The sequence below is a fragment of the Corylus avellana genome, chromosome ca8, assembly GCF_901000735.1.
Source record: "Corylus avellana chromosome ca8, CavTom2PMs-1.0".
Taxonomy (NCBI): Eukaryota; Viridiplantae; Streptophyta; class Magnoliopsida; order Fagales; family Betulaceae; genus Corylus; species Corylus avellana.
The window spans coordinates 2,009,361-2,021,340 of record NC_081548.1 but is presented as its reverse complement, the minus strand read 5'-3'; the positions used below and the strand labels follow the sequence as shown (position 1 = coordinate 2,021,340).

The 11,980-nt window shown below is 33.7% G+C and overlaps 3 protein-coding genes across 5 annotated transcripts; all 3 read right to left on the bottom strand.

Moving 5' to 3' along the window:
- Nucleotides 1–582: 582 nt before the first annotated feature.
- Nucleotides 583–3,657, bottom strand: LOC132189309 (eukaryotic translation initiation factor-like). 3 transcript variants are annotated; one of them, XM_059603992.1, is made up of 3 exons: nt 3,449–3,657; nt 2,031–2,128; nt 583–844 (listed from the first exon to the last, which is right to left on the bottom strand). In XM_059603992.1, the coding sequence occupies exons 1-3, from the start codon at nt 3,602–3,604 to the stop codon at nt 799–801; spliced, it is 300 nt and encodes a 99-aa protein (XP_059459975.1). In that variant the 5' UTR covers nt 3,605–3,657; the 3' UTR covers nt 583–798. The 3 variants fall into 3 exon arrangements, with proteins under 3 accessions (XP_059459975.1, XP_059459974.1, XP_059459973.1); XM_059603991.1 differs by having other exon boundaries at nt 583–821; XM_059603990.1 differs by lacking the exon at nt 583–844 and adding an exon at nt 1,553–1,818.
- Nucleotides 3,658–5,993: 2,336 nt separating this feature from the next.
- Nucleotides 5,994–6,878, bottom strand: LOC132189303 (pentatricopeptide repeat-containing protein At3g22470, mitochondrial-like). The gene has a single exon (XM_059603977.1). It carries the CDS (start codon nt 6,848–6,850, stop codon nt 6,077–6,079), a length of 774 nt encoding a protein of 257 aa, XP_059459960.1. The 5' UTR covers nt 6,851–6,878; the 3' UTR covers nt 5,994–6,076.
- A 458-nt stretch (nt 6,879–7,336) lies between these two features.
- LOC132189528 (disease resistance protein RPV1-like) lies at nt 7,337–10,679 on the bottom strand. Its single transcript, XM_059604270.1, has 2 exons — nt 10,201–10,679; nt 7,337–7,772 (listed from the first exon to the last, which is right to left on the bottom strand). Exons 1-2 carry the CDS (start codon nt 10,677–10,679, stop codon nt 7,337–7,339), a joined length of 915 nt encoding a protein of 304 aa, XP_059460253.1.
- Between the last annotated feature and the right edge of the window lie 1,301 nt (nt 10,680–11,980).

Here is an 11,980-nt window from a genome sequence, read left to right as displayed (position 1 = left end):
TATGCTTAATGCTTATGCTTAAATTTTTCGAAAATATATATTTTTTTTTTGTTTGGTTCTTCATTTTATGGTTTACTTGATTTTGTTGATTATTGCAAGGATTTGATGGAAATTGTTTGTTTACTACTCGAAAATTTAGGTAATGCATTTCATTATTATTGTTATTGCTTCTCTTTTTGCTTTTGCGGTTGTTGTTGTTCTTAGCATTTTGTATTCTGTTTTTTGAAGAGCTTCACAACTAAATTTGTGATTCATTTTTTATATTTTTGAAACTTGGGTCCCCTAAAAGGCAGGGAACTTTTACTCTCAAATCATTGCTTAATGATTTTGACCGCAAATTCTGCTAATTATTTGTCGTATATGATTTTACAAGTCTAACACCCAATCATATATGATTTTATTGATTTTGACCGTAAAATAAATCATCACAATTTCGCTTAAAATGAAAAGGACACTACTGTTGTCGTTGTCATTATTATTACTATTATTATCATTATGTTTAATTTTTTTTAATAAAAAAATATATATACTCATCCAAACAATGCAAATTAAAATTAACAAATCACCATTTTGAAGATTCTAAACAATGGTCAAAATTTTTAACCCTACTCAACAAACAATTAAAAGATTCTTAAAGAATATGGTAGATCTAATTTGTTTTCAAAATTAAAATTAATCCTTGGCATTGATTGGGACCGAGGAACCTCCCAATTGTAAGTATGAAGGCCGGGCATTCCAGGCATCACACCCCCAAAACCTATGGGCCTTGAATCAACATTCTCCTTTGCTGGGCCTGTTTTAGCATCTTGTTCCAAAAGCTCCTATAAATTGCAGGAGAAAGTTCCTAGAAAGATTCGAATTGTAGTAAGAAACAGGCAATACCAAGTGGATGAATGTCATACAAACCCATTGCACAATATACTATCACATAACTGAAAAAGGATGACACTGAGCAACTAATCATAAACCCATTGGAAACTTTATCTTGAATAAACACATTTGGAACATGACTTTATACGGAGGGGAATCAACCTGCCTGACACACGTGTCTACATGAATTAATTATAAAACAAGCAGAAAGATGATCAACAGAGGCGACTCTCTTATCTGGACGGACATCAAAACTTAACAGGTAGCAAAATTAAAATAGATTTTTGTCTACCTTTCATTTTAGCAATGCAAAATGTGGTTCATTCCCCTCAAAACTTGGCAACAAGGTAATAAACATTATTTGATCCTTTACAAAAACATAAAGCTAGTTGCAGGTGCACATGAAAGCACTTATGTAGGAGCACTTTAATAGATATCTGAATATTATATAAACTAATGTCCATAATCAGAAGAGATATTTTCATTCTATATAATAATTGATCATTAGTTCTTGTCAAGTGTCAATCTCCCCCTTTATTCCTCTCTAACAGGTGTCTATCTCTCCTTCCACGATATTTGTTAGCTTGGGGAACTTTTTCATTCCTTTTTGGCATCACAGGCTGACACACATCAGCACATACACACACAAACATGGTGTTGGTTAAAAGGATATATCCTGATGCAAAAAGAAGCATAAAAAATTAAAATTTAAGAAGAGCACCTCGAGAGTTCAGGTGAAGCTGGGTGCCAACTTGGAGGACCACTCTCAGTAAGAAGACCCATTGCAAGTGGAGAAGCAGTAATTATACCAACCCCTTTGCTCTTTAGGAAACGTTCTTTAAAATGTAAGAAACTAAAACCTTTAAAATATCTGGGGTTGTAGTTCCAGAGCCAATCAGCTGACCCTTAAGAACATCAAACTTCTCTGGGGTCAATTTGTTCAGTATACTGCAAAAAAATAAATAAATGGAAGAAGAAAAAAAAAGAAGGATTTGTTTGGACATGTCCATTCTGCACTACAAGCAGCACCCAAAAATAACATACTTAATAAGCAACTCCCACTTGATCAGAGCTTTTAAGTAAACAAACCAGATTTACTCGCATCAACTCTCTGATAATAAAAGTATAAGATATGGTATGGTGATTAGAGGACCACTTACCCTTTCACTTTCTTCAGGAAACATTCTTTCTCAGGGAGATTCCCTCTTTGAGCAAACCATGGCACTTCAGCCTTGACTAGGGCAGGAGCAGTTCCTACCTGAATAGTACAAGAGGTCAGACTGATACCACCTGGAAGTCAAATATGAAGATAAAACCAAAGTACAAAATTCAAGTTCATTGCAAGAACTCCAAAAAACAGGATTAAAATATTTAAGGGACCAAATAATAGACCTTAATTCCAAGCTACCAAATTTGGATATCTAATATCTTGTATCACTAGGCCCATTCTTCCCCCCACACAACACACACACACACAAACGAAAAAAACACACCCAAAACCAAATAAAGAACAAAAATATAGATTGATGCATGACCTGATGACCCCTCAAACATGAATGAATCTCCCACATCACCATCAGTAAAATTCCTATGAATTATATTTCACCAACAAATAGCACCATAACTTCTTCTTTTTTTTGATAAGTAACAAAATAGCACCATAACTCTAAGCATCATCCAAAAATTATTTAACCATTTGCAATAATTAACACCACTAAAGCATGCAAACAAGCGACACAACAGGCCAAATGACATCAAGAACCTTATCAAGATAAATGATGGTCATAACATATGGCTATTCCTTCTCGAGAAACACTGGAGACAAAATCCATTTTGCAATTTTGATTCTATTGAGTTTTAGGCAACATTAAACTACATATAATTAGAATTGTTATTTATATCTAAACATTTACAAGTGTGCTCCCAAGTGATTCAAGTACGTTATCACAAACTTGGTACTTAAAAAGAATTACACATCAAGAAGTAGCTTGTTTCCACAGGTAAATAATTTTTGGAAGTTGAGGGCGTGAAGATGTTGTCAACTGTTTAGATCAGAAAATCAGGAAAATACATATATGTTCAAATTTCCCTTCTATATAGCATACAACATAACAGACAAAGCAATACTATGTAAGCAGTTATCCCTTGGCCACTAAAGATGTGAGGCCTTGCAAATAGGGAGTATGCCTGATCAGGGCCATTATTTTATTCCTGCGGCCTTAGACTCAAATCCGTTAGAAAATTCCTCATTATCTCGGATTGCTTCCCAGGATCTCTCCTCTCCAGAGGCAGGAAGCTGAGCAGAATGACCATGCCAATCAAAGTTTTTTGCCTTTTAATTATAATCAAAGTGCAAGCAAGCAATGTACCTTCCTGATCCCACAAAACCAAGCTTATTATCAACAAAAAAACATATCTTGGCCACATAACTCGCTCCTACTCTATAATAGCCCTTAATTGTTTTTATAACCAAGGATTTGTATGATGAAACAAACACATCCACGTACACATACATACATATATGTGTGTGCTGTATGTATAAAGGTATAAAGGTAGGGTTTAGGAGGGAGTCAGGGACCTTGAGTGTGGGAGCGAGACCGCCATTGGGGCGCAAAGTGAGAGCTTCAGAGAGGGAAGAAGAAGAGTTGAAGCGAGGGGTGAGGAATCTGTTGCCGCGTAGACCACCAAAGCCGCCTCCTGGTCTGAAGCTTACCACCGTCTGATTTGCCTGCATAAATCAGAGCTCCAAAGACCTTCACTTAATTATAGCCGTCGATAAGGCTCAAAACAGATAATAATTTTTTGGGGAAACTTCAGAAAACCCCCGGAAGTTCCAGCCGTTTTGAAAAACCCCCCCTGAATTTTCAAAACTCTCATTTAAGCCCCCTAAACTTTGATTTTCTCTCACTTTGGACCCCTTTAACATTAAACTACGTCGTTTTGAGTGTTTTATACCCATTTTACCCTTCTCCAAAACTACGTCGTTTTGTGTCCTAAAATTACAACACATACTCAGCCCAAAACGACATCGTTTTAGGCATTAATTTTTTTTTTTTTTTTTTATATATATTTTGCTTTTTTTTTAAAAAAAAAAAAAATTATGCTTAAAACGACATCATTTTGGACTGGGTATGTGTTGTAATTTTAGGACACAAAACGACGCAGTTTTGGGGAATGGTAAAATGGGTATAAAACATCTAAAACGACGTAGTTTAATGTTAAAGGGGTTCAAAATGAGAGAAAATCAAAGTTCAGGGGGTCTAAGTGAGAGCTTTGGAAATTCAGGGGGGGTTTTTCAAATCGGCTGAAACTTCAGGGGGGTTTTATGAAGTTTTCCCTAATTTTTTAAACCGATCGAGTCATCAATTTGAGATCAGGTATTACCGCATGAGGGGTCACATGCATCTAACCTTAGATGCCTTTTTTTTCTTCTTCTTTGCATTAATAGTATGCACATACCTTTGCCTTTTAGTGAGCTAATAACTTTTAAAAATAATTTACAAAATCCCAAGGGGTTGCCCAAAAGGCAAAGGCATTGGTATTTGTGGTAGTCCCATGAGGTCTCATATTCAAATTTCCTTGGGTCCAAATAATTTTTTGGGGCTACCTTGCTGGCGAAGTTGAGAGTATTATTTGATCTGTGTAGAGGGGGTGTTTTACACGGATTCCAGGGTTAACTGATAGGGGTGGGTACACGAAGTGACCTTACCTTAAAGAGTTCATCGTCATAAAAAATAATTTACAAAAAAAAAAAAAATCATGTATATCATCCTTCGTGCAATTTCAGTGCATTCCAATATTGATACAAGTAGAAATAATTGGAATATGATTTATGGAAGATAACTTCTAAGAATAATTTTTTTTATTTTTTTATTTTTTTTCACAAAGTGACACAGATGTGGTTAATCTTTTGTTGGAAACACTTCCATCACTCACCCATAGGCTCAAATCCACTATCTTTAACTTATTTCAAAGGCTTATAAATAAAAAAGCAAATGTCATTTTCTAGTGACAATTCGAAACAATATGTGCAGCCCTAACCCTTGAGAATGACCTAGCAATCATGTTTGTTTCTCCTTATGTGCCAGCTCATGAGAATTGCTTGACCTTTAGTGGCTATAATTTTATTTTATTTTATTTTATTTTATTTTTTTCATGCATATTGCTCCTTATTTTTTGGGGACATCCTTATCCTAAAGGTTGTAACTTGTCTAGAAAAAAGATCAACTGGTTCGAGTACGTGTTGCTTAAAGGAAATGTCCAAACTATATATTGGGTTAAGTGTCTCAAAGAATGTTCAAAAACAAATAGTTCATGAATTTTGAAATAAAAGGCAAAGACCTATACCAATTAATGGATCAATCTTAAGTTATAAAAGAACACTATTTTTCTAGAATTATTGCTGTGATTATTTAAAACCTAAGAAAATAATTGATGGATTTTTTTTTTTTTTTTTGGATGTCAGGGAACCTTTCCAAGGCAGGACCCTTTAGACCCACCCCCGCAAAGTAAACCCCAGTCCCGTGCACCGGATCCTCGAAAGTTTTTCTACACGGAACTGGTTAAATCGCTAGCTTTTCAACAGGGGATGTGGCCCCAAGGAATTGTTTGCACCTATGAAGTGTTGAACCTTGGACCTTAAAGAAAGCAAACCCCAAGACCAAGGCCTTCACCAAGTAGGGCGTCATGATGACTCGAGTTATTTGAAACGAAGATCACTGTTGTGACTTTTTTTTTTTTTTTTTAAAAAAAAAATTTTTAAATTTTTTCTATTCGAATAAGGTAGGGCAGAGGAAAATAATTGTAACTATTCTACTTGGATGTGACCATAATAGCACCATGTTCACCATGACATGACAACAATAATCAATTTCAACAATAGTACCCAAATATTAATAGAAACAACTCGTTGGGCCAATAAGGATACAACCATAAAAAATTCATACCCCAAATGAACAATATTCTGCAATAATTCTGCATCAACAAAATAATTGAATAAATCTTTAAGAAAGTTTTTTTTGATTACAACACAAGTCTAAATATTTTTGTAAAAAAGTATAACAAAATAGGAATAGAAATACACAACAATAGTCCAAAAGACATGGAAAGAAATATCACCTTAATGACTTGCAACAAATATGCATTTATTTCTCACATATGACTCTGAAAAGGTTAGAATATAAAATTTGTCCTACACGTTGAAGAACTATAAAGCTTTCAAAAAAAAATCTTGTAAACTTTTATCAGCTCGATTAGTAGTTATCAAGTCGATCAAAATGGCTGCAGTGGTTGCATTTGTCGATAAACCCTTGTCAACCATCATCTTGAGATATTTCACTGCCCAAGATGTCTCATTATGTTGCAAGAAGCCTTGGATGATTGTGTTATATGTGAAATGGTTAGGTGAACAACCGTGCTCTTCCATTTTCTCAAGCAACTCCCTCGCTTCATTTAGTAGTCCCTCTTTGCAAAGCCCTTTGATCATTATAGTGTAAGTGCAAACATCAGGTTGAAAACCTTTGGTAGGAAGAGCATTAAATAATTCACTTGCAGTCATAAGTCTCCCAGCATTACACATACCATCAATTAAGATGCTGTAAATCACAATATCAAGGTCTAACTTTTTGTCTTCCATCTCCTTAAACAATGCCATTGCCTCAGTAAAGTGTAGATTCTTACATAGGCGATCTAACAAAATAGCACAAGTTCGGATATTCGGAGGTTGGCCACAACCTTGCATCTCGTGGAGTAGCTTTAATGCAATTTTAGGTCTCCCAACTCGGCAAAACCCTCCAATTAGAGTGCTATAAGTGACAACATTGGGAAAAAGTCCTTTTGTGGACATTTCACGAAATAGACTTATTGCCTCATCAATTTTTCTATTCTTACAATATCCATTGATCAATATGTTATAGCTAACAACAGAAGGCAAACAACCGTTTCGAACCATCGTATTAAATGCTTTGACAACTTCATCCATTTTATTTTGCAAACAATAACCATCAATCAAAGAATTGTACGTGACTACATTAGGCTCTATGCCTCTATGCCTCTCTGAATCATCACATCAAAAATTTCTTCAGCCTCTGTCAACTTCCCTTCTTTGCCAAGTATGTCCACCAATATGCTGAATGTATGCACATTAGGCATGATTTTCCTTTACACCATCTCATTCCATAGTTTAATTGCCTCATTCCACCAACCGAAATTGCATAGGCCTTGAATTAGAGAACTGTAAGTGAAAATGTCTGGCTGAATTCCTTTACTCACCATTTCAGAGAAAAATGTCAAAGCCTCGGTTACCAATCTATCCTTCCATAAACTATCAATGATTATACTCTACTGCACTACATCAATTTCAAGATTTCCTTCTTGCATCTTCCTAAGAAACCCAATAGCTTCATAATCGTTCCATAGGTAACTGTATTAGGTTTGTAGCCTATATGCTCCATTTTGTTAACCAACTTCACAGCTTCAACAATTTTACCCCGAAGACAAAGCCCTTGACAAGAGTGCTAAGAATTACACAGTTCAGTTGAAAACCAAGTTTCAAAATTCTTGCTAAAATAGAGAAGCCAAAATCCACCCGGTTCAGATGACAAAAACAATTAATCAAAACACCCAGAATATAAACATTGGGAGCAATTCCAGTCAGTTCCATTTCTTTAATAAGAGTAATAACAGTTGAGTGATGCTTCATTCTTGCAATTGCGCCCAGCAATTGATTAAAATTGACAATGGAAGGAAAAGGGTGCATGTGAAGCATTCTATCAAACACGCCTAAGGCATCATCAAGATTCCTAAAGCTTCGAGATCTGCATCGATCTTTGACAGAATTCAAGAACTGATTGGGGCTTTCCACATTACGTCTAGCACTATTGGTAGTTTTAGCAGAAGTTGAACTAAAACAACGACAATAATAATGAAAATTTAGAGGACGGAAAGAAACCCTTACACGACAACAATGAGGATCGATAAGCAAATGATTGAAGAAGAAAGCAAGAGACTTAGCAGTCGCACCCATTTCCTGAGGAAGAAGAAGAAGCAGATCTAACGATGCAGTGGGTGAAAGGACTCCAAGAGAAATATGCAGAAGAAGCATATCTGGTGATTGATGCAGTGTGTCAAGGACTCGAGGTAGTTAGATGATCTTAATGGACATTTTTGTAAAGATACAAGGGACACGTGTTTTTTGTTTAGCTCATTGGAATGACTTTTTTGCCCTTTCATCATCTTGACAATCGCTGTTGCGAGACCATAGACGAAGAGCGACAAAAGTTTTATAATGGATAATTTTTAAAGTAAAGTCTACTTAACTCCCTTAAACTATTATTTTAATGATAATTTATTTCTTTAACTATCAATTACGATAATTTACTCTCTAAACTACCAAAACAATGACAATGTACCTCCCAATGTTAACAAAATGATGAAATTATTCTTATAAAATTTTCAATAAGACAAAAATACCTTTAAAAATTTGAAAAAAATAAAAATTTAGTAATTTTGTTTTTATTTTAATAGGGATAATTTTGTAATTTTTTTAAATTTGGGGGTATATTATCATTATTTTGGTAGTTTTGGAGGTAAATTGTCTCAATTGATAGTTTGACGGGTAAATTATCATTAGAGTGATAGTTTGAGAGGATTAAGTGGAGTGATACTCATTTTTTCTAGTTTTAATACTAAATAATAAATTCTCTAAATTTTAATCTGCAGCTCTTGGGAAGTGATCCTCATATTAACAAATATTGTAAAAATATTTACTCAAGTATTTCAAGATTTTTTTTTTCTTTCAAATTTGAACTGTTGGTTTAAAATTAATGGTTTAAATTTTATCATATCAAATAAATATAATAATTACTCAGTTAGTAATTATTAAGTTGTAAAAGTGATAACTCCTGCGTTGATATAATAAAATTCAATCATTGAATTTCAAACCAATTGTTGATATTTAAAGAAATCTACTTAATAAAAAAAGAGATATGCTATAGTGCAATAAAATAATTATTTTTGGCTCATAAAAGTCCTAGGTGGTAAGCGGTCATAGGCTTATCAGTGGGTGGGGCCACAACAATTACAGATGGAACCAATAATCTCTTGTCACCTAACACTTTATGGGCCAAAAATAATCATTTTATTGCATTATAGCATTTCTCATAAAAAAAACTCTAAAAATTCTAGAGATTCTTGATCCTTCACTTCAACTCTAACTAATCCCTTGATAGGTAATTATTATGATTTCAAGGGGATTTTACACAAAATATTTGGCTTTGGATTCTTAACTTATACTATTCAAGTGTTTCTGAGATATTACACTTTGTTTGGTCACCAAAAAAATAAAAAAATAAAACTTTTAAAAGCAAGAAAAGAAAATGTCAAACTAATACCTAAATTTGCAATATTTTCTGAATTACAATCTCCTCTCCAAACTATAAAAAATTTACAAAAAATATTCGTTTGGTAAAAAAAAATTAAAAGCATTTTTAAGGGTTCAAAAACTTAAAAATAGCAAAAAAGTACTTTTTGTAAAAGTTTTAAAATAAAATTTTTGCCTAAAAGTTTTTTTCGACTTAAAAACTCTATTTTTTAAACGTAATTTCAAACAGGCTCTTATTCACTTAATGAATTTACAATACAAAAGTCTATTTATTTATAGAGCTTACAAATGAAATATAATCTTAATTAAATCCGTTAATTTAGAGTAATTCAATCTTATCAAATTACTAAAGTTAACCATTCTAATTTTCTCAAAGACAAAACAATTCTCATCAAATTCATAATTTAATATTTGAAAATTATGCCCCCTCAACAACTGGTACTATGCATTTAATAATCCAGATAAAAATACTTGAGTATAATTTTTAAATTATCCCCAACACAATAGTCTTAAAATTAATGCTTCTTGGTCCAAATTTAAAGAAACTAAACTTAAGATACTATAAAATTATGTTGCATATAAACATGAATGTATGAAATCATTTGTGAGTATCAACTTAGTTAGCTGCCAAAATTTCCCTTTTTTTCATGAATGGCGTGGAGTAATATTATTACAAAATTTCTCTGTTATACCCTCCAAGTTATGTACGGTCATCAAGAATTTTATTATTCCCTATACTTTTTTCTTGTTTCAATTAAATCCCTGAAAGAGACACATTAATATATTATTCAAAAACTCTTCTCCTCACGCTTCAATAGCCCATGCAAGATCGTCGTACGTTCATCGAGATTAATTCAACTTGATTAATCAATATTGTTTTTGTCCGCCAAATTTGAAATCTAACGGAGTAAAGTGAAAGGTCTAAAAATGATTGGCTAGTGAGCACTTACCCGTCTGTGGATTTTAGAACCCACCCTGACAAATTAGCAACCTCCTTCAGAGCTATCTTCCAGCTGATTACCTTGTCTGACAAGTAACGGTTTTTGTGTTTCGAAAATGCTTGCTCAAAACTAGTACCCTTCTGGTGGCGCACATTCGCCGGTTCAACATCGTAGAAGATAGGTAGAATGTGCTGCTTCACCGTTCTTTGGCACTCCATGATCTTTACAAGTTCATCGAGGCACCAGCTAGAATCCGTGTAGTCCTCGGAAAAGATGATGATAGAAATTTTAGACCCTTCGATGGCCGCCAACAATTGGGATGAAATATCTTCTCCTTTTTGGAGTTCGTTGTCATCTCTAAAGGTCATGATTTCGGCTTTTTCAAGAGCGAAATAGAGGTAGTAAGCGAAATTCTTGTGCGTGTTTTTGCCTCTAAAACTCAAAAAAACATCATAAGTGCATGAAGAGAGGGAGGCAGTGGCAGCCATGACCTAAGGGATCGAGAGTTGGTGAGAAGTGGAAAATGGCAAAGGACATGGAAAAGAGTGATCCAAATACGTTATTTATGCCCATCGATCGTTGAACATGGAAATTGGTGATCCAATTTGAACGCATCAACAACTAATTGGTCCATGTGTTCATATCACAAAGGGAAACGAAAGTGTCCAGCTTGCTTCCTTTCTTTCCTCTTCGATCTTTTTCCTGTGTAAGAAGACAAGTTCTGGCCTCTTCCTTTCCTTTTTGTTTTTATGGGATATTAGTCTTTCTCCATGATGTTTTTGCATGACCATGGATTTAACCGGGTCAGCCCCAAGTTGCAATGTCTTTCTTTAATTTATTTATTTATTTTTAAAATGAGAAATTAAGTTCAAATTAGATAATTTACAGATAAATATTGTTTTTTTTTTTTTTTTTTTTTTACAATGAGTTAAAGAAAAATATGGCCTTTTTAAGTTTATTATGTTTGGTGTTCCGTGGTGATTTGTCATCATTTTATTGGAAAGCATAAAAAACTTAGTTTGTGCTAAGTTTCCTATAGGAGTTATTCTCAATTTTGTTCTTTGCCAAGGATAGGATTGTTTCAATTTTTGTTTGTAAGATTACTCTTTTAACAAATCATAAAATTTTCTTTTTAGAGAAAATTTCAGGCCTACATTGACTCAAAAGACACGTCTTGCTGAGCAAGGACAATACTTTGAACAAAACTAGGACTATTCTCCATCTATACTTTATCTAAAGATTGGTGAAGAATTGCTTCGCTAGTCACAGTGGCGGAGCCAGACAGTTCATATTGGGGTGTCGCGCGCCAAAAATCTTTTGGCGTCCTAAAAGTTTTTTTCCACCCTAAAAATTTGGTAATTCACACAATATATGCATCACAAAAAAAATATCTATAAAAGTTTATAAATGTATACTTAAATTGATATATTAGAAATATAACATGTCGGCACTATATCAAAAATACAGAAATACAAAAAAAAAAAAAGGTGTCTAGAATTGTAGTTTACGGTCTCTTAGAAGTACAAAATATCAAGTATCGAATCTAAATCGAAGCTCTCAGCAATTTCCCTTTTAATATAGAGAACAAAATTATTTGCAAAAAAAACCATCCTCCATTTTGTTGTAAAGTCATGTTTTAATAATTTTTATTGCTAAAAATGCTCGTTCAGTAGTAGCTATAGACACTGAAATAGTCAAAATAAGACGAATTAATCTATCAATAAGATAGTTTGTCTTTGATTTTTTTGTCTTTGCCAATCCTTGGCATAATTTTGTAATGGAAGACAAA

Bases quoted from the DNA above. Each gene is read 5' to 3' on its own strand.
- LOC132189309 (XM_059603990.1), bottom strand. From the start codon at position 3,604: ATGCAGGCAAATCAGACGGTGGTAAGCTTCAGACCAGGAGGCGGCTTT. The intron at 2,129-3,448 runs GTCCCTGACTCC...TGTACTATTCAG, and splicing joins GTCTCGCTCCCACACTCAAG to GTAGGAACTGCTCCTGCCCT. The intron at 1,819-2,030 runs GTAAGTGGTCCT...ATTTTTTTGCAG, and splicing joins TTCCTGAAGAAAGTGAAAGG to TATACTGAACAAATTGACCC.
- LOC132189303 (XM_059603977.1), bottom strand. From the start codon at position 6,850: ATGGATGAAGTTGTCAAAGCATTTAATACGATGGTTCGAAACGGTTGT.
- LOC132189528 (XM_059604270.1), bottom strand. From the start codon at position 10,679: ATGGCTGCCACTGCCTCCCTCTCTTCATGCACTTATGATGTTTTTTTG. The intron at 7,773-10,200 runs GTAAGTGCTCAC...TCGTTGTTTTAG, and splicing joins GTTCTAAAATCCACAGACGG to TTCAACTTCTGCTAAAACTA.